The following is a 21,375-nucleotide window of genomic DNA, read 5'->3' as shown; positions in this document are numbered from 1 at the left end:
ATATGTTTGCAACAATGGAATGGCGCAATTACACTTAAACGCTGTTCCTACTTGAGCAAGGGCTTTCGCTTGTCCAAAGACATTCGTAACGCTCGCGTGGTGAATTTTGGAGAAAAAAAAAAAAAAACGTTCCAGCACTCCACACCATATCATAAGAGGATATACGAAAAAAAGTCTCGGGGACCCACGCTCAATATGGAGCAGGAAGTTTGCCATTTTGGTTTGCAATTTGGGCGAACATGCTCCCAGACTTTTTTTTTTTTTTGCTATTTGTTTTTCACAACTAGTATCTGAAATCACGGCTTTCGCATCAGTCAGGGGTCAGTCAGATCATGGGGATTGATGTACTTGAGCAATTTGCATTTTTCATGCCAAAAAAACCCCCCCAAAAAGCCTTTGTTGTTCTTATTTGGTGTACTCTTTTTAATAAAGGCACGTCAGCTAGTTGCGAAAGAACCGTTACAGCGTGTGAAGTACTTTTCGATTTGTAAACGCTTACCAGTGGAACCCCCACCCCGCCCCCCCGTTTATTCGGCTCCTCTCGTAGGTCCCTCTTCATCCATTCGTTTTTTTTTCATTAGTTTTTTTTGAAACAAATTATTTTGAGCAATCAGGACACTGCGGTGGCATCAGGAAACGCCAGCTACCGCCCCATAACTGGATGTGGAAGTTTTTGCGGCGAGCGTGTGGTGTGGTCTGAAACATGGTGTCTCTCTTGGGGAGGGGGAAACACACACACAAAAAAAAAAAAAAAAAGCCAACAACAATAACAACAGTCATTTGTCTTACCGCAAAACATATTTTGCACTCTTTTGATGATCCATCCCAGATCAGATTTGAGCCCCATTCAGTCTTAACATTTCAGGGCACAGTTAATGCGAGGCTTCCTGTTACGAGTGTGTAAAGTTTGGCAGCCAATCCAAACGCCGTTGCATCCAAACCGCTGTTTCTTTGCTGCTATTCCAGGCTCATGCTGAGCTCATGCTTCTATTAGCCTTAACTTATTAGTGCTATAATTCTCTCCCCCCCCCCCCCCCCATAGAAAGTGATTGTAGACTTGAATGTAAATTGATTTCTCCTGAATCCAGTCCTTCAAGGCGCGTTGCAAATGCGGCCGTGAATCATGAACAAGGGCGTAGCCACAGTTTAGATGAACCAACTGATCTCTGGAATCTTGCCAGTCGCTTCATATCAGGGCGGTGTCCGTGGCGCGTCGCTAGCTTCTGCGATAGCCAAGATTGATTTCATTAATTTTTTGGAAGAAATGTAAATGTGGAAAAATTTGGACGTGGTTTTCTTGTTCAAAGCCAAGTTCAGACTAGTGTTGTTGATTCAACGTGGTATCAACTGTGCAGTACAGTAACCAAAATGTTTTTTGTTTTTTTTTTCGTTACCTTTGAAGTCTGATTAAGACAATGAGGGAAACAGACCTGTCTTCCTCTCCCCCAACACCCGCCACCCCCCTTCTGACACTGTCCCCATTATTCTCTTTCAACTGCTGCACTTACTTCTATTTTCAAGGTAACAACTTGAACAAACCGCGTCCTATCTCCAATCTGTGTTTCCAAAATCCTGGGACAATATCATTGCATAGCACGTCTTTCCAACTATGCGAACAATTTTCGCTCCGGTTTCCAAGCCCCCTCGTCAAAACAACCAATGAGCTCCCGATGGTTGCTGATTCCTGACGACTCGTCATTGAGATCTCAGTTAAGCCTTTTTGACACTGCGCTCCGTTCAAAACTGAAAGCACACGGTCCGTTTCCACTGCCCCGCGGATGACACCACGCTCGACCTTTTCACACGACCCAACCCCATCTCCCCACTCAGGTCCATCTCAGATCTCCCTCAAAACTTATCAGTACAAATAACAGAACAAGTCCTCCCTGGCGCCGGATCAGGCCTCTCTAAAAAGAAAAAAAACCCAACACCTTTTCCACTCGGCTTGACAACTTTCATGACTTCCATCCTGATCTTGACTCCCTGTCAACTTTCTCAAACTGAGCAGTGCAAAAAAAAAACCAAACAAAAACGTAACGTTTCCTTGCTGGCACCCAAATCGATCCTCTCTCAAAATCAGCACCTTTCTGTTTTGGAATAACAAATTGTCAGACAACACGTCGATTCCGTCACCATGCCTATCTTCAGCTCTCTCGTCTCGTCTCTCTATCTCCCCTTGATTGCGCTATCTCCTTTCTTGTGGGTTTATGGAACAAATCCATCAGGAAATGGTAGTTGCGCCAAAACTCTGCCGCCCACGTACTCAAGATCCCCTGACACCACTCGCAGAACCAAACTTTTGAACGCACATTCCAGTGCTTTTTTTTGCACAAATTGCTGTCCACTAAGGTGAGCATAAAAATGCTGGTCTTTAAAAAAAAAAAAAAAAAAAAAAAAAATGTATATATGTCCGAATCCACTTCTGTGCCTTGTTACTGCGACTCTTCCAGTTTTTCTGTCGCAATCGACTGACGATGTTCTCGACACTTATTAGCAATTTTGCATGGTCCCAAAAAAGTTTCAGGGGTTGAGCCGTATCCTAGAACTGATCGCGATCGATATAGAAAGTTCCGCTTGGATTGAATAACGTCTCAATGTCATGTCGCTGCCTTCCTAATATGCTGCAGCAAAACTCATTTGGCCTTCCACACACGAGTAATGTTGAACCCACTTGGGGTGTGGAATTGAAGTCCTAATTTGTTGGCAATGCAAAGTGATCATCTTTAAATGGTGTGACGTTTTTTTTTTTTTCCTGTTTTCCAGCACCCAAACAAAACAAAACAAAATTTGTTACTATTCATAACTGCAGCTGTATCGCTTCGGGATCTGCCGTACATACACGATTCGGGGTTCCGGGCGGGAACCCGCGGCGTTGGAAATCTGTTAGTGGAAGTCAGACATGATCGTTTATTGCCCGTTAATATGCCGTCTGATGGGTGTGTTTTAAAAACAACAACAAAATAAAACACCTCCCAAAAAGCGTTTCAATCACTCGGTCTGACGGCGTTGTGTCGCCACCGCGCTCGGCTCAGCGGTCATGTGGTCACCAACATTCCACGCATTGCCGGCAGGAAAAAAAAAAAGAACAAAAGCAGCACAAGGACCCCTTTTGTACCAATTATATAATTTATTTAAATATATTTTGCTTTGATATATCTATGTATCATATATAGCTACATAGCGTTCGGATGCCTGACATTTATTTTTGTGATGGTTTTTTTTTTGTTTAACACTCTGTACACACAAACGTTGAAATGGTCCTGTGGAATCTTTTCAAATATATAAATATAGACTTTGACGGAATGTTCAGGTTTTTCCCCCCCCCCCCCCCCACCACGGTTGGCGTCTCGTCAACATCTCGTGTTGGCGCTTGGGCCCGCGGAGTCCGTGTCCTTGAATCGTTTCCACGAGCAGGCGGATCGTCCTCTTGTCCCGTCGTCTCGTCTTTGTAAGATTTCCAACACATTCGAAAGGGCTCTGCGTCCCGTTGGCTTTCTTTGTTTTATTTTTTTATGTATTTGTTTTTGGGTTTGGTTTTTTTTTTTTTTTTTGGAGTGGCGTCCATATTGTCAATAGACTTCAGTAGAAGGACACTTGTTATGCCTGAGTTCAAACAACAGTGTTTTTCAGACGGCTCTCCCAATGTCCAAGGCACTTTTCCCAACCAAGAGCATTCGAATTCTGGATCGCAGGTGTTTGTCTTGGACCTTCAAAATAGAAAACAAAACAAGTTCAGTGCTTTCCTCTTTGACTTTTTGGCAGAGTTCAGAGAATTCTCCCATTTCCCTTGTGCTACTTTTAATGTGTTGTGTTCAGGCAACACCTGTGCACTGAGAGAGGCTCTGACGCTGTTGGCGCGCTCAGCATTTTTGGCAGCTTTGATTCCGTACTCTAGGTTGAAATTCCATATAAATCTATCATTTGAAAAAAGCTGACCAATTTTCCAACTTATAGAGCTTTTTTTTTTTTTTTTGTAACCCTAATTAATGTTCTGGAATGACCTTTTGACCCACTAATTGAGTTTGAAGTTATGCTAACTATAGAGTTAGTTGAAGCTCTCCACTAAACACAGCTTGCATCATAGAAATATCAAGTAAGCCAAAGTAGCATCATATGAAAACTACAAGTAATTAGTAGGGAAAGGATGTGACGATTACCTCAAGCCCCGATTCGATTTTTGATTTGGAGTTCCAGATTTTCGATTTGATGTTTTAAAATTCGCGACCATGCTTGTCTCTGTGCGCTAGTGTGGTCCACAAACGCAATACGCAATGGTGTTTGGCGCAAGCAGCGCATCATTTGATCTACTCATTCAAAATGTGGTATGCATCTGGAAAAAATAAAAACTTTAAAAGATTAGGAGGAGCATAATTTTTAGCACTCTAAAATAGTATCTTCTAATGACCTGGCTATGTTATGTCTTTTGTTAGGTGTTGCCGTTTCGGGCTTGTGAGTGTAGCTATGTCCGAGTTCACTCGGTGCGATTTGATCGATTTGATTGTTTTGACATCGATGCATCTTTCAAATCGATTTTAAATGGATTTTCGATGAATCGTTCCATCCCTAAATGTTATGGTATTGCTAATATTTGTTTTCTCCGAGTTAATATTCTATACTAACTACTGTAGTATGCACCCATTGAGTGTTCCTTTCCGATATTTATCGAGCACTGACGGTGTAGTATTCATACCTTGCTGGTGTTAACCCCCCGTGCACATGGGGCTGCCGGCAAGGCGCGTGAGAAGCCGCGCACATCTTTTGAAATCTGCGGAGAAAAAAAAAAAGAGAAAGTAGAGACTCTTTTTTTAAACGACGTTTGAGAAGTTTTCCAGGGGCAGCGTGTGCTAAACGATTCACGAGGCTTACACGCAGGTATCGTGCAGTCCCGGGTCTGGTGGTACACGTGGTACACGTGCTTTCTGCACTTGGGGCTGAAGTAGAGCGGACCTATAGCGGCAAGGTTGTTCAGAAAAGACAAACACGTGTTTAGGATTCTGCGGCAACGCCGTCGTGTGCATTGCGCCGGGCTTGGGAAGGAAAGTCTTACCTGTGATGTGTTTCAGGTATTTGTCCTTCCTTCTGTGATCTCGCGGCGAGGCGGCTGGTGAAGAAGACGAGACAGGAGGGCATTACACGTCAATTTGCCCAAATCGGGTGATAAAATCCGATTGCGGGTCGTTGTGTTTCATGGCCGTCACTGGCAAGTGCCGCTTCGGGCAATGACTTGTCACAAGCGTCCTTAAAGGTGCTCGTGAAGGGAGAAGGCACAGAAATAGACGAAGTAATGCCCAGAAGACTCGCCGGCACTTTTGCCCCACATTTCATTTTCCTTAATGAAAGTTATCAAATGAGTCTTCCAGTTTGATGCACACGCAGTAGACTGAGACGTGTCATAATTCATGTCCAGTTGGGACAGAGGAGTGTTTATTATGTGTATTATTCCTAGCTACCTGATGAGCTCAGCTCATACTTGAAAAAAAATTCAAACCATTTCGTTGTTCTATGAAAGAACGTTCTATGCAGCCCCACGAGCTGAAGAACGGCATTCTGATGAATATTGTGTTTGTGGAATATGAGTTAAGCATTAAAATCCACCAATTTTTGTTTTGTATTATTTTTTTTTTCTGCATCTCGGGGCGGCCGTTTTTCCACTTGTTGTCGACTGAAAATGTCTTCAGAAAACGGGTGAGCCGTGATCGGTCGTTACCTGAGCAACTGTGATGTCATTTTCGGTCGACAAGAAGTGACAAAATGGCCGCCCCCACAGATGGCTAAAAACGTCCGGATTAACTCTCATTCCATAAACGCAATATTCATCCGAATGCCGTTTTTAAACCAGTGAACTCTTGAAAGTAAGTCAGATTTTACCTTTTACGCTACAATGGCCAAACCTTGTGGTGGTCCCCCCACGCTTGGAGTCGTGGAAAAAAAGTTGAAAGTTGGCATGGGGAAAATCGCCAGCCTCGTGTGACTATAATTGATTCACTGATTATCATGCCCAATGTCCGTCGTAGTGGTGATCGTTTCAAGAGAAGCGGCGGCTGCCTCGCTTAACCCTCGCTGACCGGAGACGACATCGCCGCATATGTGGTAAGCCTCCCCGATTTCAAGCACAAAAATTCGAAATGGGCTTAGCGCTTTAGTCGTTGACGGCCGTGTGCGTTGAACAATGGCGTCTGTGAACTGCGACGAGGCGCTCATTCCTTTAAGCCGATGACGTCCCACTTCTGGAGGAAAGGTCACAAATCGGAGCCAGAAGGTCACCGGGGGGACAGTTACGGTTTGAAATGGATGTTCGACATGAGGGAGCTGTTTATTTATTTATTTTTTCACTCCAACCTTAAGTGGAGTCCCTAAAAGGATGATGATAACCTCAGAGAATCGCTTCATTGATTTTATGCAGCTTTTTAGCCCTGGAATTAAAAATAAACAGCGGTTTGTTTTGAGGGTGGCACCGATTTGTTGACGTTCCGTTGAATGCTAACGCGAGGCACCAGTCGACCCATTACTCATTCTAACCTTAAGGAAAACACCTAAAACTTGAAAAATGACCGTTTCAAAGGAATTTTGTGGGAGGCATTTGCTTGTTTAGCTGGGGATGCACTAAAGTCCGTATTCGTATCGTTTTTTATGGGTCACTTTGGCTCAATGACAGAAAGTTGGGGCCACCCGATCACGATCGAGTCACGATTAAGTCTTCTCCTCCAGATGTGTGAACACGTTTTCAAGACGCTCTCAAACAGACGCACCTTTTTTGAATGCGTGAACACGTCTCATCGAAAAAGCTTTTTTACGATTTCGTTTTACCGCAGCACTCATTCAAAGATGAGCGTTAACACACGCAAAAAAAAAAAAAAGATTTTGTTCCCGTGCAAAGAACCACAATTACATTGGATTCACGCTGCTAAACAAACAAAAAAAAATGACGGTGTGCACCATTATCAGGAAACACTTCCGATCTCGCCAGTGATTGACTCGTCTTATATCAAACAAACAAACAAAAAAACTTGGCCAGCATTGGGGCACTTTTTGGTAAGGTGAGATCAGTTTAATGTGATGCAGAAATGGCGGACCCATGGAAATTTGAACGTTTCGGGCATCTTGAGATTGATCAAAGTGTTTGTCACGTTAAAGCTACTCCAAAGAAAAAAGATGACGGAGATTTGATTGATTTAAATTCAAAGTTAAAGCAACGACATAATTGACATTCATATAAGCGCGCACACACTGCTAAATACTACTCCTACTAAATAGTGTGCAGATAGCTTGCCAAATGTAAATTTGTTCCACTGGTGATTATTTGTGAATCATTATTTTGCAATCAAAAGCACATTTTCATTGTTGTCCTTGGTAATTTATAGAAGAAAAGGATTGTTTATACGTCTGACGTGTCACTATAGCAAAGATTTTTAGCATAAAAGTCATTGTTGTGCATATATCTTTTCACAAAAGCTGGTTTGCTGTGGGTTTTTTTGGTGTGTGTGTGTGGGGGGGGGGGGGTCTTATTTGGTACTTTCTGTGTTTACATCATAAAACCCAATATTCTGTGAGCCTTGACACATTGATAGAACTTTTTGGCAGTTGGCCCCAAGATCCACCTATCCTTTTGGGACACCCCCTTTCTGCTTTCCCTCCCATTTCTGACTGCACAGCCCGCGAGGAGCCTTTCGCCTTTCGCCTTTTGCCCCCAAAATGTGACCCTGTACTTCTTGTAAAACTTTACAGGCCCATGCTCGTTTACTCACCGACTGGCCGATCCCCCCTTCTGTCTGTTTTCAATCTCCGTAAATTCCTCCGTTCCGCGTGGGGCGTCGCGGTCACGGTCCCGTCGCTCCCCCAGCGGCTCCAGGGGATTTCGGCCGTCGTCGTCCTCGCCGCCCTCGCCATCCTCGCGGTCTCGGCGCCGCGGCTCAGCTCCTCCACGCGCCTCACCAGCTCTGTCGCGCGCCGCGAACCCCGGCTCGCGCTCGTGCTCGGCGTCGGTGCGGCGCCGGCGAGCGTGCACGTGAGAAGCAGCAGCAGCAGTCCCGCGGTGACGTGCACGCGCAGTGCCCTCATAGCTCACGAGGGCGACGCGCGGATGGGGGGAGGAGGAGGAGGAGGGGCGGGGGTGGGCTGGCGGTGTTTGTTGCCCTTCTCTTGTTAGCTGCAAGGCGAGAGATGATGGAAGTCGTTTAATTTGCCGTGACAGACTCTGGGAGCACTTTACAGAGCCGGATGATGGCTTGAAAATAAGACGGCTAAATGCTTGTAGTTTCCAAAAACGAACATGCACGCAAAGTGTAATCAAGTTCTGCGTAGTAGAAACCAAACGGTTCTTTATCTTTTGCGCAACGGGGGAACCGCTTTTGGGTACAATTTGCTAGTAGGACGGGTGCTAAATAGTACCTTCGGAGTACTGCATTTAGAAGTACTAATTAGTACTTTTAGGTGCTCCAAAGCGGTTTCCCTGCATGTGCGTACATGGCAACGAACCATTTGGTCACTGTGTACAGAGGGCAATTAAATGACCCCAAAAAATATATATCTGAAGTGTGCTTAAAAAAAAATCCTCTCTGATAAGTTCGATGCGTCTTTATGATCAATGAAGCAACTTCCGCCCTCATACCGAACCACGCAGTCACTTATACTGAGGACCCTCCAAAGTTTAAACCAATGCAAATGTCTGGAAATAATTTTCCATAACACCCCCCTGCAAAAATACCTAAATTGTGCTTTTTAATCACTCTGTCACAATGGCACAATGAAAAAGTAAACTTCCCTGCTTACACGGAAACCCCGAAAGTCACGTTTATATTCATCATAAAATCGACAAGTAAAATGATTAAACATACCTTAATGTGCTTTTAAAAAAAAAAATCCTGTTCGATAAGTCCGCTATACGTCTGCTAACAAATCAACTTCCCACACAAAGTGTCTTGTTCGATATCCACACGTGAAAAGCGCCGGAGGTCATAAGTGGACCCGCCGGGAGTGGACGCGGGTGGACCCCGGGCCGCGGGCAGGGGAGGCGAGGGTCGCTGGGAGCAGGGGGGGGCAAGGAAGGAAGGAAGGAAGGAAGTTCCCGGCACTTGCAGCCTCGTGCGCATCCAAGTCGAGCGCCCACTTTGGGATGCGTGCGTCTCAGCCTCCTCGTCTCGTCTCGTCTCGTGTCGTCTGCCCGCGTGGGTGACTCACTCCAAGATGCCAGCAATGAGGATGGCGGGCGACTACCCTTCCTCTTCCTTTCCGATATTGCAATATATACCCCCCACCTCCTGCTTAATACTTCCACTGAAATTCCCAATCAGCTCTGACCACCTCGTTGGGATCCATAAAGGGCGCCGTGCGTAAAAGTTCCCCAAACTCGATTAGGCGCGGAGCCGAAACGCGCTTGGCTGCTTTCTCCTCGTTCCCTGAACTTTTCCCATCACTTGAGATGGACTTCGCTGCGGAGTGGCGGCCCCTCCTTCTTTTATGCGAGCGTGTGTAGTCTCTCCACCCAATCACCTCAGCAACACCCCCCCCAGCTATCCGCTCACCCTCCTCCCGTTTCACAAGTGACTTCAAACTTTTTTTTGCTTCTGTGATGTTTGCACTTCCTCTGATGCATAGCAAAGGGGACATTTGCAAAAAAAAAAAAAAAAAAAAAAAAAATCCAGTGTCACTTTCCGGGGTTTTTTTTTTTTTTAAGTTCAAAGGCAACCAAGGCCACGCACATTCCACCATCAGACTCCAGTGAGGCGTGCGGTCGCCAAAGAGAGCCAAGGCATACCGAAATCAATCAAAATGGCGTAACAAAAAAAAACAAACAAAAAAAAAACACCAGTACTGCATGGCCATGTGTGTGCGTGTACATAAAAAAATATATAAATAAATACAGCGCTGGAAAAAAAATCAGGGACCAAAAAAATCCTAACAAATCACTGGAGCCATTTTTAATGTTCTGCAAATAAATTCTCCAAATAAAACGATTTGTGGGTTCCTTGAGATGTCAGTGACCTGACTTTTGAGTTTTCTTTTCTTTTTTTAATTCTTTTTTTTTTTGCCCCAAGTTGCGAGGGCAAATTTGCGATATGACCACTGTACGGTGGCAACGACTCAACTTCAGTTCTCAAGCACCACTATGGCAGCTCGTGAACAATTTATCAAAAAAAGAGGCTTCAAGCTGTTTTTTGCCACTGCAATGCATTGAATCCCACATAGCTTAATGCTAACGCTAGACAGCAGTTTTGTGCTGCGGCGCTTTAACCCTTTAAGCAATGGATTGAGCAAAAACGGTGCAGCACCACGCGTAGACAAGCAGTATAACAGCACTCAGTCATGTGTACTTTATCCTCTGCATAGAATGACTAACATTAGTGCTGCACTGATGAGCTGAGAGAGGTCTCAATGAACAGTATATCATTAAAAAAAAAAAAATCCTACACTCCAATTTATTAGAAGTACAAAACTAAGAAATCAAATAGTCCCAGCCTTTGCCACCAAAAGCGCCAAAATTGAGCTCAGGCATGCATGAATCAAAAGAATTGTCTGTAGACCTCCGAGACAGGATTGCCTCGAGGCATAAATCCGGGGACCCCCCTCTAATCCTGTAGAGGTGCTTGGCGGACCAAATGTGACGCCGAAAATGTCAGGAAAAGCCTACCGGAACATTCACCTTTATTTGAGACTAAACAGCTGCACTTTAAACTGAGACACGCATGTGCTGACTCCCGTTTCAGGTTCATTTGAATGTGATCGCTGATTAGTTCAAGCAGGGCAGTTATATGTCACAAAAAAAAAAAATAATAATAAAAATCAATGCTCAAGCCTACGGCGAAACAGATCCGAGAGTAAAAAATGACAAAATGGGATGGAAAATATGCGTGATAAGATCTCAATTTGGAGGCGCCGCTCATCACGCTGGGCTGCCGGTGCTTTCAGCAGGGGGCGGCATTACGCAATCGCAGCACATGAGAGCGTCGTCACACTTGGGTTTTCCCATCGTCCTCATTCGACTAGCCAGCACGTTTGACTCCTGATGTTTTTTTCCATGCCGATGCAAGACCAGGAAGCGGGTGGGGGAGGGGCGATCTGTCAAATTGGATTCCAATTGTGCTAAATCGAGTGAACGAATGCGATTGTCCGTAACCGGCTTCTTTTATAGTTTTGAGCGACTACAGTCCATTGATTGTTCCTCGTTGCAGGAATCTGCTCACAAGAACAAGTGACAGCTACAGGTCCCAAATATGAGTTCTCATCTACTGCCTTGCTTCCTAATCGATTCATTTGCATGAGGAAGTGATTTTTATTTGCGCCGTGTCATCAAAACGGGCGGGCGGGGGCGCGGGTGATTTAATTACACTTCCTGCCGCGAGATGGTATTCAAGGGCGCTGTCACCCAAAAAAAAAAAAAAAAAAAAAAATCGTATTTACTTATGTATGAGGAATCTTATTTTAATGACAGTTTCCCTTGGGATGTATTTATAATTAGAATCCGTAGGTTCCTCGTAGAAAAATATGTGGTCACTGGATGTGTTACTACTAACATGCATGCTACTTTCGCGTCGTTTATATTGCTACGCAGAACTGAACTGCATGTTTGGGCCGGTAAAATATATCCGCTTAAAACCACTGGGTCGTCGCGGGTATGTACCACGCCGCAACAACGAGGCACTCTAAATATATGTTTAGACATTTATATTTACACTTTTTAAAAAAAACAAAAACGTTTGACTTAAGATAATCGAACAATTTGAGAAAATTTCTCATGAAATTCTGACTTTTCTTAGTCAACTCTTTTTCGCATAAAATTGCCAACTTGCTCATAATTTCCACAATTATGATTTTTCATGTGGGGCTCCCGCCAAATCTTGTTGGCGGATTTAAAACTGCAAATTGTTTTGTGTTGATTCCCAAATCGGCGACAATACACACAGATGACACTGTCCTTTTTTTCACCGCACACATGACAGCACCCGACCGACTTGAGGGGCTTCGGGCCGGCATTGTCTCTTTAGAGCGCCCCGTAGTAGTAATGGAAGTAATGGTTGGACTCCTCATTCGCTCCGAGCCAGCTAGAGAGCCTTGACCTGGACCGCGGCTGGTCAGTCCTTTGGCGCGGCCGTTTCCAACAACACCGCAGAGAAAGCGTCCACGTTGCGCGAAACAACAACACTGTTCTGCAATGAAATATTTGCCGGCTCTCGTTGCGTAATGGTTGTTTGGCGCATGATGGAGGACAATTTTTTTGCACATTAATGGCGTGTTGAAAGACAGCTAACAGTTGAGGAGTTGTCTATTGTTGTAGTTGTCTGGGGAAAAATGTTCAGTTCTTAACAAACATAGTATGGATCATTGGCCGATCAAAACCAGAAAAAGTAGCCCTGATGGGATAATGGTTCCCCATCCCTGCTTTCTAAATACAAAATGAAGACATTTCAGTCTGGACCAGGACTTACCGCCAGTCCTAATTACGGTCGTAGGTGATCTGTAGGCTATGCTAGCTGACTTTGGGCAAGAGGGCAAGGGTACTCCTTGGACTCCCTTTTATCACATAGCACGGTGATGTACAATGCCAGTTAAAACGGCATTCTTGGAAGTGGTTCTCCTTCAGGCCCCCGTCCTGGTCGGTTGATGCCGAAACCTCCAGAGCAAGACCTCCGGGGGAAGTGGTCCGGCTCAGATCTTATCCCAATCAAATAATGCAGGCTGACGTGAGTCATCTCCACCTAGACACCATTTTTCAGCAGGAGAGGAGAAACGGCAGTCAAAAGAGGCCAAAAATCAAGATGCCAGTGTTTAAGGCAGAGTGTAAAAATAAGCCTTCTGAATGTGGCACAGTTGCAATCTCTTATATTGTTTTTATTTTTTATTTTTTGGGTGTATAGGCCTGTTAATGGTTTCTGTAATTGCGATGGTATTAAAACTATGTGTCGCAGTGCATTGCGTGAACATGACATATTTCTAGTTGTTCAAGTGTTTATTTCTCTTGCTCAAATTGGCGGTTGTCCTTGAACTGAGGGGCTAGAGAAAGCCAGTGGTACACTCATGTGTCTCCCGCCACAAGTATGAAAGAAAATACCCCAGCAATGCTGTTTATATTCACCACGAAGCCTCAGTTAGTGAAACTTGGAAGCCACATCAAGCCGCCGCCAGTCAAGCTCCGTTTGACTTCAAGACATAAATTGAATTGGGCCTTGTAAATTGTTTCAGTGACAGGATTCATTGTAGTCCCATTTTTCCGTAATTTTAGCAGCTCTCCAACACACACGCACATCCGCACGACAATACTATTAAGCGACTCGTGTGCGTGTGTGTGTGTGTGTGAAACTGATGACTCAGCATTAGTCAGAGATCGGACCGGCCCTAGCAAACTGTTCTGTCTGTCTGTCTGCTGATATTTCAATATTCTTGTCGTACAAGTGTAAAAAGACGTCATGGTAGCCTAACCGGTGTTTATGGTCAAATGTTTCAAACAGTAAAGTTTCATGTTTACCTAATAGCATACTGTAGCAGTTGTTATTTTTTTTGTCCCACTTCATAATAAGAGAGAATGCTAAAGTCTATCTAACTTGCTAGCTAGCTAGCTAGCTAGCTGTTGTAGCTACCGTATCTATCTATCTATTGTGTTTAGCTAGCTACCATTTTAGCTATGTTTTATGCTTTCACAACCCACGCGGAGTTGTGAGTCTTCTCTGTTTTCGTTTGTGCAGCTATCTTGCTCTAGCTTGCGTAGCTATCTAGTTATCTAGCTAGCGCGCTTCCGTTTTAGCACTGTTTTTATACTTTCACAACTAGTCTTCCTCGTTTGTGTCTGCATGCTTTATTGCCAAGTCATACCAGAAGGAGGCGCAATAAATGACTTACAATTATAATTTTGTTATTACTAAATATTTTCATGAAGTACATTATTGTAAAGCGCCATTTCCCTTATTAACAATTTCACATTCCCCAAATTTTTGTTGTTTTTTTTTGCAGGGAGGCATTGAACAAATGAACGTAAAAATTTTGTGAGCAAACAAAACCCCCCAAAAAATCAGCAAGGGAGGCAAATACTTTGAACTGGCTCTATCTATGCCATCCTTGCATCCATGCAAAAAAGAGATTATTCCAACTCTGCAGCAGTTCCTGCGGGTGAGTCACCCCTACATGGTGATGAACGTGTGAATCATGCGCCTGTGATGATGACCAATCAGCGGGATGCATGCTGCAAATATCCTCGCTGGATGAATCTTCTCCTGAACATCCACAAAGGTATGTGTTTGTGTTTTGCGAGACCTCACAAAATGTAACAAATGGTCTGTTTAAAAAAAAAAAAAAAAAAAAAGGGTGCTTGAATTGCCATTTTAGGTGTTCTTTCCTCTAACAACAACAACATATTCGCCACGGGACCCTGACATGGTCACCTCAGATTTGGAACTTATCATTATAAAATCAAATTTCCTAGCACAGAAAATATTTTTCCCCTTACAGACACACTTGTGCTTATCGCTTGGAAAAGGTTTGGGCAAGGGGAAGGATTTGTGGGAAAAAAAAAAAATCAGAAATTGACCATATTTGGACAGGTTTCCAATCTTCAATTACAATCAAATGCAGGGGACTTCAAGTACATATCACTGATATAAGCGTTTGCCTGTTCCTCCTCGTGCGCTAAATAGAGTTGCTGAGCTCGCGCTTACTACGGTAAAGATGCCAAGAAGCTCCTCAGAACCTCTAATGTCATTCCCCGAGGAGACATTGATAGCAGCACGCTGCATAGGTCGACATGAGAGATGGTTTGGAAAAAAAAAAAAAAACTTTGAGCCAGAGAGAGAGAGCACTATAAGCTAAAGTCCCGTGGGAGAATCCCAGCTATGCGTTTCAATACATGCTGCCTGTGTTTTGAAAGGATGCTTTAGTGTGCAGAGTTGAGCCAGAACAACTTTCAAGGGATGGAGGTCACGAAACACTGATCTGTAACATCATGCTATGGAATGAAGACTGCGTAATTGTATCAAACTTTCTATATTGTGGTGTAGACTTTTTGCTGTGAGTAATACCTTAATCAGGTTCCTTTCATTATGGACATTTTCTACCCATGTTACTTTTTATATACACTCTTACAAAATTCATAAGAGCGTTTGCATATCTTATGTCCGTTTTTTCGTTGCCCTTATTTTTACGTGAATGGGTTTTTCCGCCTTTCAGACATCGCATTAATGTGAATTTGTTTGGAAAATTCCCAAATTGGACATACGGGTTTTTTTCACAGGACAGCGACGATATCGTACGTAAGCAGCGCACTCTTTCAACTGCATGATTATAAAGCGTGATTCTTCTGTAAAATTGGGAACAATTATGAACAAATCGCATTCCCGTCAGTAGTGGGTTTTTATAAAAAATATAAATAGTCTAATTACGATATACAAATTTTTGTATAAAATGCTACTTCCCACATGATCACCTACTGTAACGGGTTAATAGTGTCCGTTTAAATATGTAAATATTCAACTAATGACCACGCACTTCTTCATTTCAGAATACAACCCCACTAAAACCATTATGCTAGCGTGAATAGCCAACGAGGCTAATTTAGCATTTTAAGTGCGCACGCACTGGATGGTCGGCGATGATTCCGAGGAAAGGCTTCGCTGGGAAGCAGCATTCCTGAGAAAAGCTCAACCGCTGCCATGAAAAGGCACTCAGCCGCTCGCTCGGGTTACATCAGCTGAGCTCTCTGGAAGCACTTCCACCAATATCCATTACATCATCGACGTACCGTACCCACAACGCCATCTCTGCTGTGCTGCCATGTATTGACTTGGCCTGGTGAGTGACGTGGGAGTCAGCCAACCAGCGCGTTGAGTTGGCGGGCTTGCGTGTTGACTGCCTCCGGGAGAGCAAGTCTGTGAAAGCTCGCAGAAGGACATGTTGCACTTTGCAAAATGTAAGAATTCATTTTATCATGCGTTCATGTGAAGTCCTTCTCATTTCTCATGAGCTAGTCGCGCAGTGTATTGCGTTAGCTGTGGTCTCTTTAAATATGTCGGATTTCAGCTCAATAAATGCCGAGCATGAGGTTTTTTTTTCTCTGTCAAGTCCTGCAAAATTCTCATAAGAACGCATTTCCCAGAGACCCACATCAGCGACATTTGGATATGGCAAATGTAGTCATTTGCAATTTCAGCCCAATACACCCGAAAAGGGCACCACCCTTGAAGGTTCCGAATCACGACAGCGCATCAATCATTATTGCCACGTTGCAAACGTCAACAAACTGCATGGTATCGTTCCACAGTCGTGTTCTCTTAAAAGTGACTGCTAAACAAAACAAAACATGACCTTTTGTCCCCTAAAAAACAAATAAATAACTCCTGCTAAATCCTTATGGGAATGTGTCATTGTGTAAGTATTGTTTTTTTTTTTTTTTAATGACAGATTACCGCTAATCACATTGTTACTTTTTGCATGAAATTCTACTCAATTCTCATGCTGCACCATCGGATGTGATTAAAAAAAAAAAAAAAAAGTTTTCCTGTCAAAATGTTCTTAATTTCACAGCCTGTTTGAGTCCGTCCCGCCAGAAAAAGGCGCAGACTTTAGACTTCTTAATCACAACATTCCATCAATCGTTAATGTGACGTTAAATAAGCCGGTCGCATAGATGCCGCGGCTAATACGCGCTGTAAATTACAACACAAACAATAGCAGTGTGTGGCTTTCTTTTTGGCCGTTTAGGCTGTGTTACATATTTGGGACAGATTAACTTGACCGGTGACCTGGAACCAAAGTTGCGATTCCGGACCAAAAGCGCTGTGTGGCAAACAATTTCTGACCTCATCCCGGGAATACCATTCTGCTCCTTGTGTGTGTCTGTGTGTGTGCGTGTCTTTTGGGGGGGTCTGGTTTCATGCAAATAACCCGAGCCGACATATTGACCGGGATATTCCCAAACTGAAAACGCTTTCAGGAAACGTAGTCATCTGCTCCTTTGCAAAAGTGTCACAATCTTCCCGTGAAAGCATTTTCGCACTTTTGTTCTGTCAGCAAGATGACAGCGGCGTATTCTCGCTAGCGTAGACGTCATTCGTGGCTCCGTTGTGACCCCGTTTCTCGATATTCTCCCCATTTTCAGTCATTATGAGGTCTGCAATTTCTCGCTGTTTGTTAACATCGAGTGCGGCTTTTTGTGAACTTTTCTCACCTTTTGGCCACCATTTTTGAAGACCCCTGACTAGGGATGGACCGATTATCGGCCGGGACGATTATCAGAAACCGATATTTGGCTTTTTGACGATATAAAAACAAGTGGATTTTATTTTCCCTTTGCCTATATGACATGTGCATTTTGTTGCTATTTTCTCCATGCTTTGCCACTACGACACCTCCTTAAAGCGGAAGTCAACCCAAACATCTTTTTTTCAAGAATATGTTCCCAGCAGGCCCACTAGTTGAAACACGGCATTCTGATTCATTTTTGCGTTCGCGGAATAGAAGTTAAGCAGCAAAATGCACTCGTTTTTAGCTGTCGACTGAAAATGACATCACAACTGCTCCCAACGACCAATCACGGCTGCCCTGTTTTCTGAATCTGAGCCGTGATTGGTCATTGTGAGCGGTTGCGATGTCATTTTCAGTCGACAGAAAACAAAATGGCCGCCCCAGAGATGGCTAAAAATGAGTGGATTAACACTTATTCCACAACCGCAATATTTATTGTTTCAACTAGTGGGCTTACATAGAACATATTCTTGAAAAAAAATGTTGACTTCCCCTTTGAAATCAATTTTTAGCCAAATCGACAAATGCATTTCCTCACTCTTCCTGCTTTTTGTCACGACAGTGAATTTTCGGAGTTATCTATTGTAGCCCTTTTAGGCAGTCTGTATTTTGGTAAACATTTTCCAGTTGTTGTTTTTATTTTTAGCCACTCTCACATCAAGATTCACGGTGATGCCTTCAGGCCGCCGCTATTGTGCACATCTGAGGAGACCTAACAGATGCTCTTTCTTTCTTTTGCTATCCGGCTATTGAATGCTGGCAGCAGTCATTTCAAGTGACTTTTTATAGCGATTTGTTCTTATTATTGCCTTTTTTTTATTATCTATGACCTTTTCGATCTCCGTTGCTTTTCTTATTCTTAGGCGTGGTTTTGTCATATAACACGCCGTGTGTTGTCTGCGTGGTTGTGTTCTAGTGAACTGCCCTTTTCGTGATCAATCATTTTTCCGAAATGGAATCAGATGTTCATTTTAGCCCCTCTGACGTCCGCATTTCTCGCTATTTTGTTTTAGCTGGTGATTTCTGTGTCTTGTTGGAATTTCGTAACCTTTTCCATGCACTATCAAAGACTTCTGCTTTTGGAAAAAAAAAAAAAATCCCATGAACTTTCTCCGGACAAAATTGAGGTCTTTGCAGAGAAAAGCAATAAAGCATAAAAATAAGCATAAAACAACAAATGGGAAAAGGGGGAAAAAAATGTTGCTGAAAACGAGAATTGGTAAGAAAAACAAGAAAGGAATGACAAGTGAGAGGCATGTGTGTGTGTGGGGGGGGGGGGGTGGGGGGGGGCGGGTGTGTGTGTGTGTGTGTGTGCGTGCGCGCTGGCTGGACGGTGGGAATTTGACAAACGGCTTCTGGGATAAAGACGCTGAAAAAGTTGGCAGGTTACTTCCCTCGCTGGGGTTGTTCCGAGATCAACGACGTGAGGCCGTCATGTTTTATGCACTCGGATGCGGGTATGATTTATATTATGAGTAACATCAAGTCGCAAGAACCAAGGTGTGCAGCTGCACGTGAACAAACGCGCCTGTTTCCCCAACAAGCGCTTATGTAATCATTTAGCCAGCATCCCGGGCAAACAAATGTGATGGCGGCTTTGGTGGCCCCTCAACAGGAATTTATGATGCCCTCTTATTCTTCCTCTGATTTTCATGGCCTCCAAATGAGCTTATAAATTCTCTTGCTTGATATCAAAGCACCTCCCCGGTTAGACAGTCTTTTACACACGCTCGCACGCTAATTAAACCGCACGTGGGAGTTAAGTTGGAATGCTAAGGAGCGCAATTGATCTTTCGGCCTTTTGTTTTTCCCACAGGAAGCGAGCGGTGTGGCCTCAAAAGCCGAACGTTTGCTCAAAGGCCGAATGATTGGCACACGTTGGAGCACAGCTGTTTGGCCGCGATGCTAGGCAGAGACGCCGCGCACCTTTAACATCTGCGCTCATTAGTTGGCCTGAATTAAATCCTGAAAACAGTTTACCGGACGCGATACAAAACCGACGCTTATGCAGTTGTGGGGGCCGTTCTGGCTCCGGTCTTCCATTGAGGGATTTGTTGTCGTCTCCCCATTTCCTTCGTCCCAAAAACATGCATTTTTGGTTCACTGACTCACAAACGTTGTTCATGAGTAGCGAAAGTTAATGGTTGCTTGTCTGTGTGCTTTTGTGATTGGCTGGCGACCACTTCAGCATACCAATCCAAAATATGCACGTGAGGTGCGGGAATTTTTTTTTTTTTTTTCCGCCACTGCGATTTTGAATGTGTGTGGCTTTAAAAGGCGGGGCCTAGCAGTGGTGGGCTATATTAGATTAGCTAATGATGTTTACCACACCTATGTTTTTTTTCAAGTGTTAAATGAAATGATCCCAAATTTTGGACATTGTCCGCCTTTACGCGTTTATTGCTAGGTGAGTCTGCAGTCACGTCAATCCGTGTGGAGAAATGATCACTGAAACACGGTACAATATGTCGGTTTAAAAATCAGCAATATAGTGACACCGGGAAAAATGAACCACAAGATGGCGAGGGACAGGAATGGCGTCGTCATTTAATAATACATTAACAGGGGTCACCAACCTTTTTGAAATGGACCGCTAGCTTGCCCTTGGCCGCTGATTCGTGTGAAGGGCTCCTAGTTGAGGTGTCAAAATCAATTGATGAATCGATCATCAAATTAGTCAGCAACTATTTGGGTTGTTTCTAGCTGAGCTTAAAATCGACCATGTCCTCTGATTTCACCCCTACAAAAATACATTTTCCCAAATTTCCGTTGCCGGTACCAAGCTCATCCGCCTGCCCGTGTGACTAATCAACATCACAAGGCCTGAAAGCAATTTGTTTGTCTTAAATGTCTCGTCTAACAACACCTTCCTTCCGATGTACTTTTAAAGTCGCCCTCTCTCACTGGGCTTAATAGCACATAATAGCGATAGTGTGCGAGTTGAAGACAAGCTTGTTAAGCGTGGCCGTCTCCTTCCCATTTGTCGTCTCAGTCTCCTGGAGGCAGACACATCCCTCACCAGCGTTTCCTGGCCTCATCCAGATAAGCTGAGTCATGGCACGCCGGGGCCCATCCTTTGACTTTTGGTTGTTGATTTTTTTTTTTTTTTTTTGGGAGGCCCAAAAGACCAGCGGCCTGTTATTAAGGGGCGTTGGCAGCAGCCATAACAAAAAACAGGGCTGTTCCTTTAAAAGACATTTTTCAGCCGAGGGGAGATAAAAGTTGAGATGTATGAGGTGAAGGGAGATCGGCTAAGCGGCCCACGTGGAACCAGAGGGCGGTTCGCTTGGCATCGTTCTGGGTGTCCATTCACAAAAAAAATCCTCCTTTGGGTGTTCACATCGTCCTTCAAATTGCTTTTTGCATAACTGTTTGTAACAGAAACTGTCAAGTTTGTCATTCTTCGCAGAACAACTTGTGTTCCATTATGGGGGAAAAGATTATGTAAAAACTGGACACATGAAGGCCTCCACAACGTCAACCCTCAGCCGCTGTATGAGGAAATAAGACTTTGAGGCTGGCATAAATATTTGAATTTTACATTATATATACTTAAACATATATTGTATGTTTATATACACTTTGTATTTTTATATATATATATATATATATATATATATATATATATATATATATATATATATATATATATATATATATATATATATAATAAATACCGATACTGTCGTTATTATAAGTTATCGGGTCTCGTGGTGCTGGTATCACTTAATGTAAAAAAAAAAATCTGACATTAAAGGTGAAGTCAACGCAAACTTTTTTTTTCAAGAATATGTTCTATGCAAGCCCGCTAAATATTGCGTTTGTGGAATAAGTGTTAATCCACTTGTTTTTAGCCATCTCCGGGGGCGGCCATTTTGTCTTCCGTCGACTGAAAATGACATCACAACTGCTCAAAACGACCAATCACAGCTCAAATTCAGAAAATAGGTCAGCCGTGATCGGTCGTCGTGAGCAGTTGTGATGTCATTTTCAGTCGACGGAAGACAAAATGGCCGCCCCCAGAGATGGCTAAAAACGAGTGCATTTTGCTGCTTAACTTATATTTCACAAATGCAAAATCAATCAGAATGCCGTGTTTCAACTAGTGGGCCTGCTGGGAACATGTGAACTTCCCCATTTTTGGTCATTGTC

General features: G+C 43.6%; 1 protein-coding gene across 1 annotated transcript; it reads right to left on the bottom strand.

The window, feature by feature from the left end:
* Positions 1–3,125: 3,125 nt before the first annotated feature.
* alkal2a (ALK and LTK ligand 2a) lies at positions 3,126–9,440 on the bottom strand. Its single transcript, XM_086019882.1, has 6 exons — positions 8,835–9,440; positions 7,746–8,146; positions 5,048–5,101; positions 4,867–4,947; positions 4,691–4,765; positions 3,126–3,707 (listed from the first exon to the last, which is right to left on the bottom strand). The coding sequence occupies exons 2-5, from the start codon at positions 8,056–8,058 to the stop codon at positions 4,701–4,703; spliced, it is 513 nt and encodes a 170-aa protein (XP_085876008.1). The 5' UTR covers positions 8,059–8,146; positions 8,835–9,440; the 3' UTR covers positions 3,126–3,707; positions 4,691–4,700.
* Positions 9,441–21,375: the final 11,935 nt, after the last annotated feature.

Source organism: Filicampus tigris, chromosome 20 (assembly GCF_054856515.1).
Source record: "Filicampus tigris isolate MCC_2025a chromosome 20, RoL_Ftig_1.0, whole genome shotgun sequence".
Lineage (NCBI taxonomy): Eukaryota > Metazoa > Chordata > Actinopteri > Syngnathiformes > Syngnathidae > Filicampus > Filicampus tigris.
The sequence above is the reverse complement of the archived record's forward strand: the minus strand, read 5'-3'. Positions and strand labels throughout refer to the sequence as shown.

Bases quoted from the DNA above. Each gene is read 5' to 3' on its own strand.
- alkal2a (XM_086019882.1), bottom strand. From the start codon at position 8,058: ATGAGGGCACTGCGCGTGCACGTCACCGCGGGACTGCTGCTGCTGCTT. The intron at 4,948-5,047 runs GTAAGACTTTCC...TTGCCGCTATAG, and splicing joins ATACCTGAAACACATCACAG to GTCCGCTCTACTTCAGCCCC. The intron at 4,766-4,866 runs GTAAGCCTCGTG...TTTTCTCCGCAG, and splicing joins GGACTGCACGATACCTGCGT to ATTTCAAAAGATGTGCGCGG.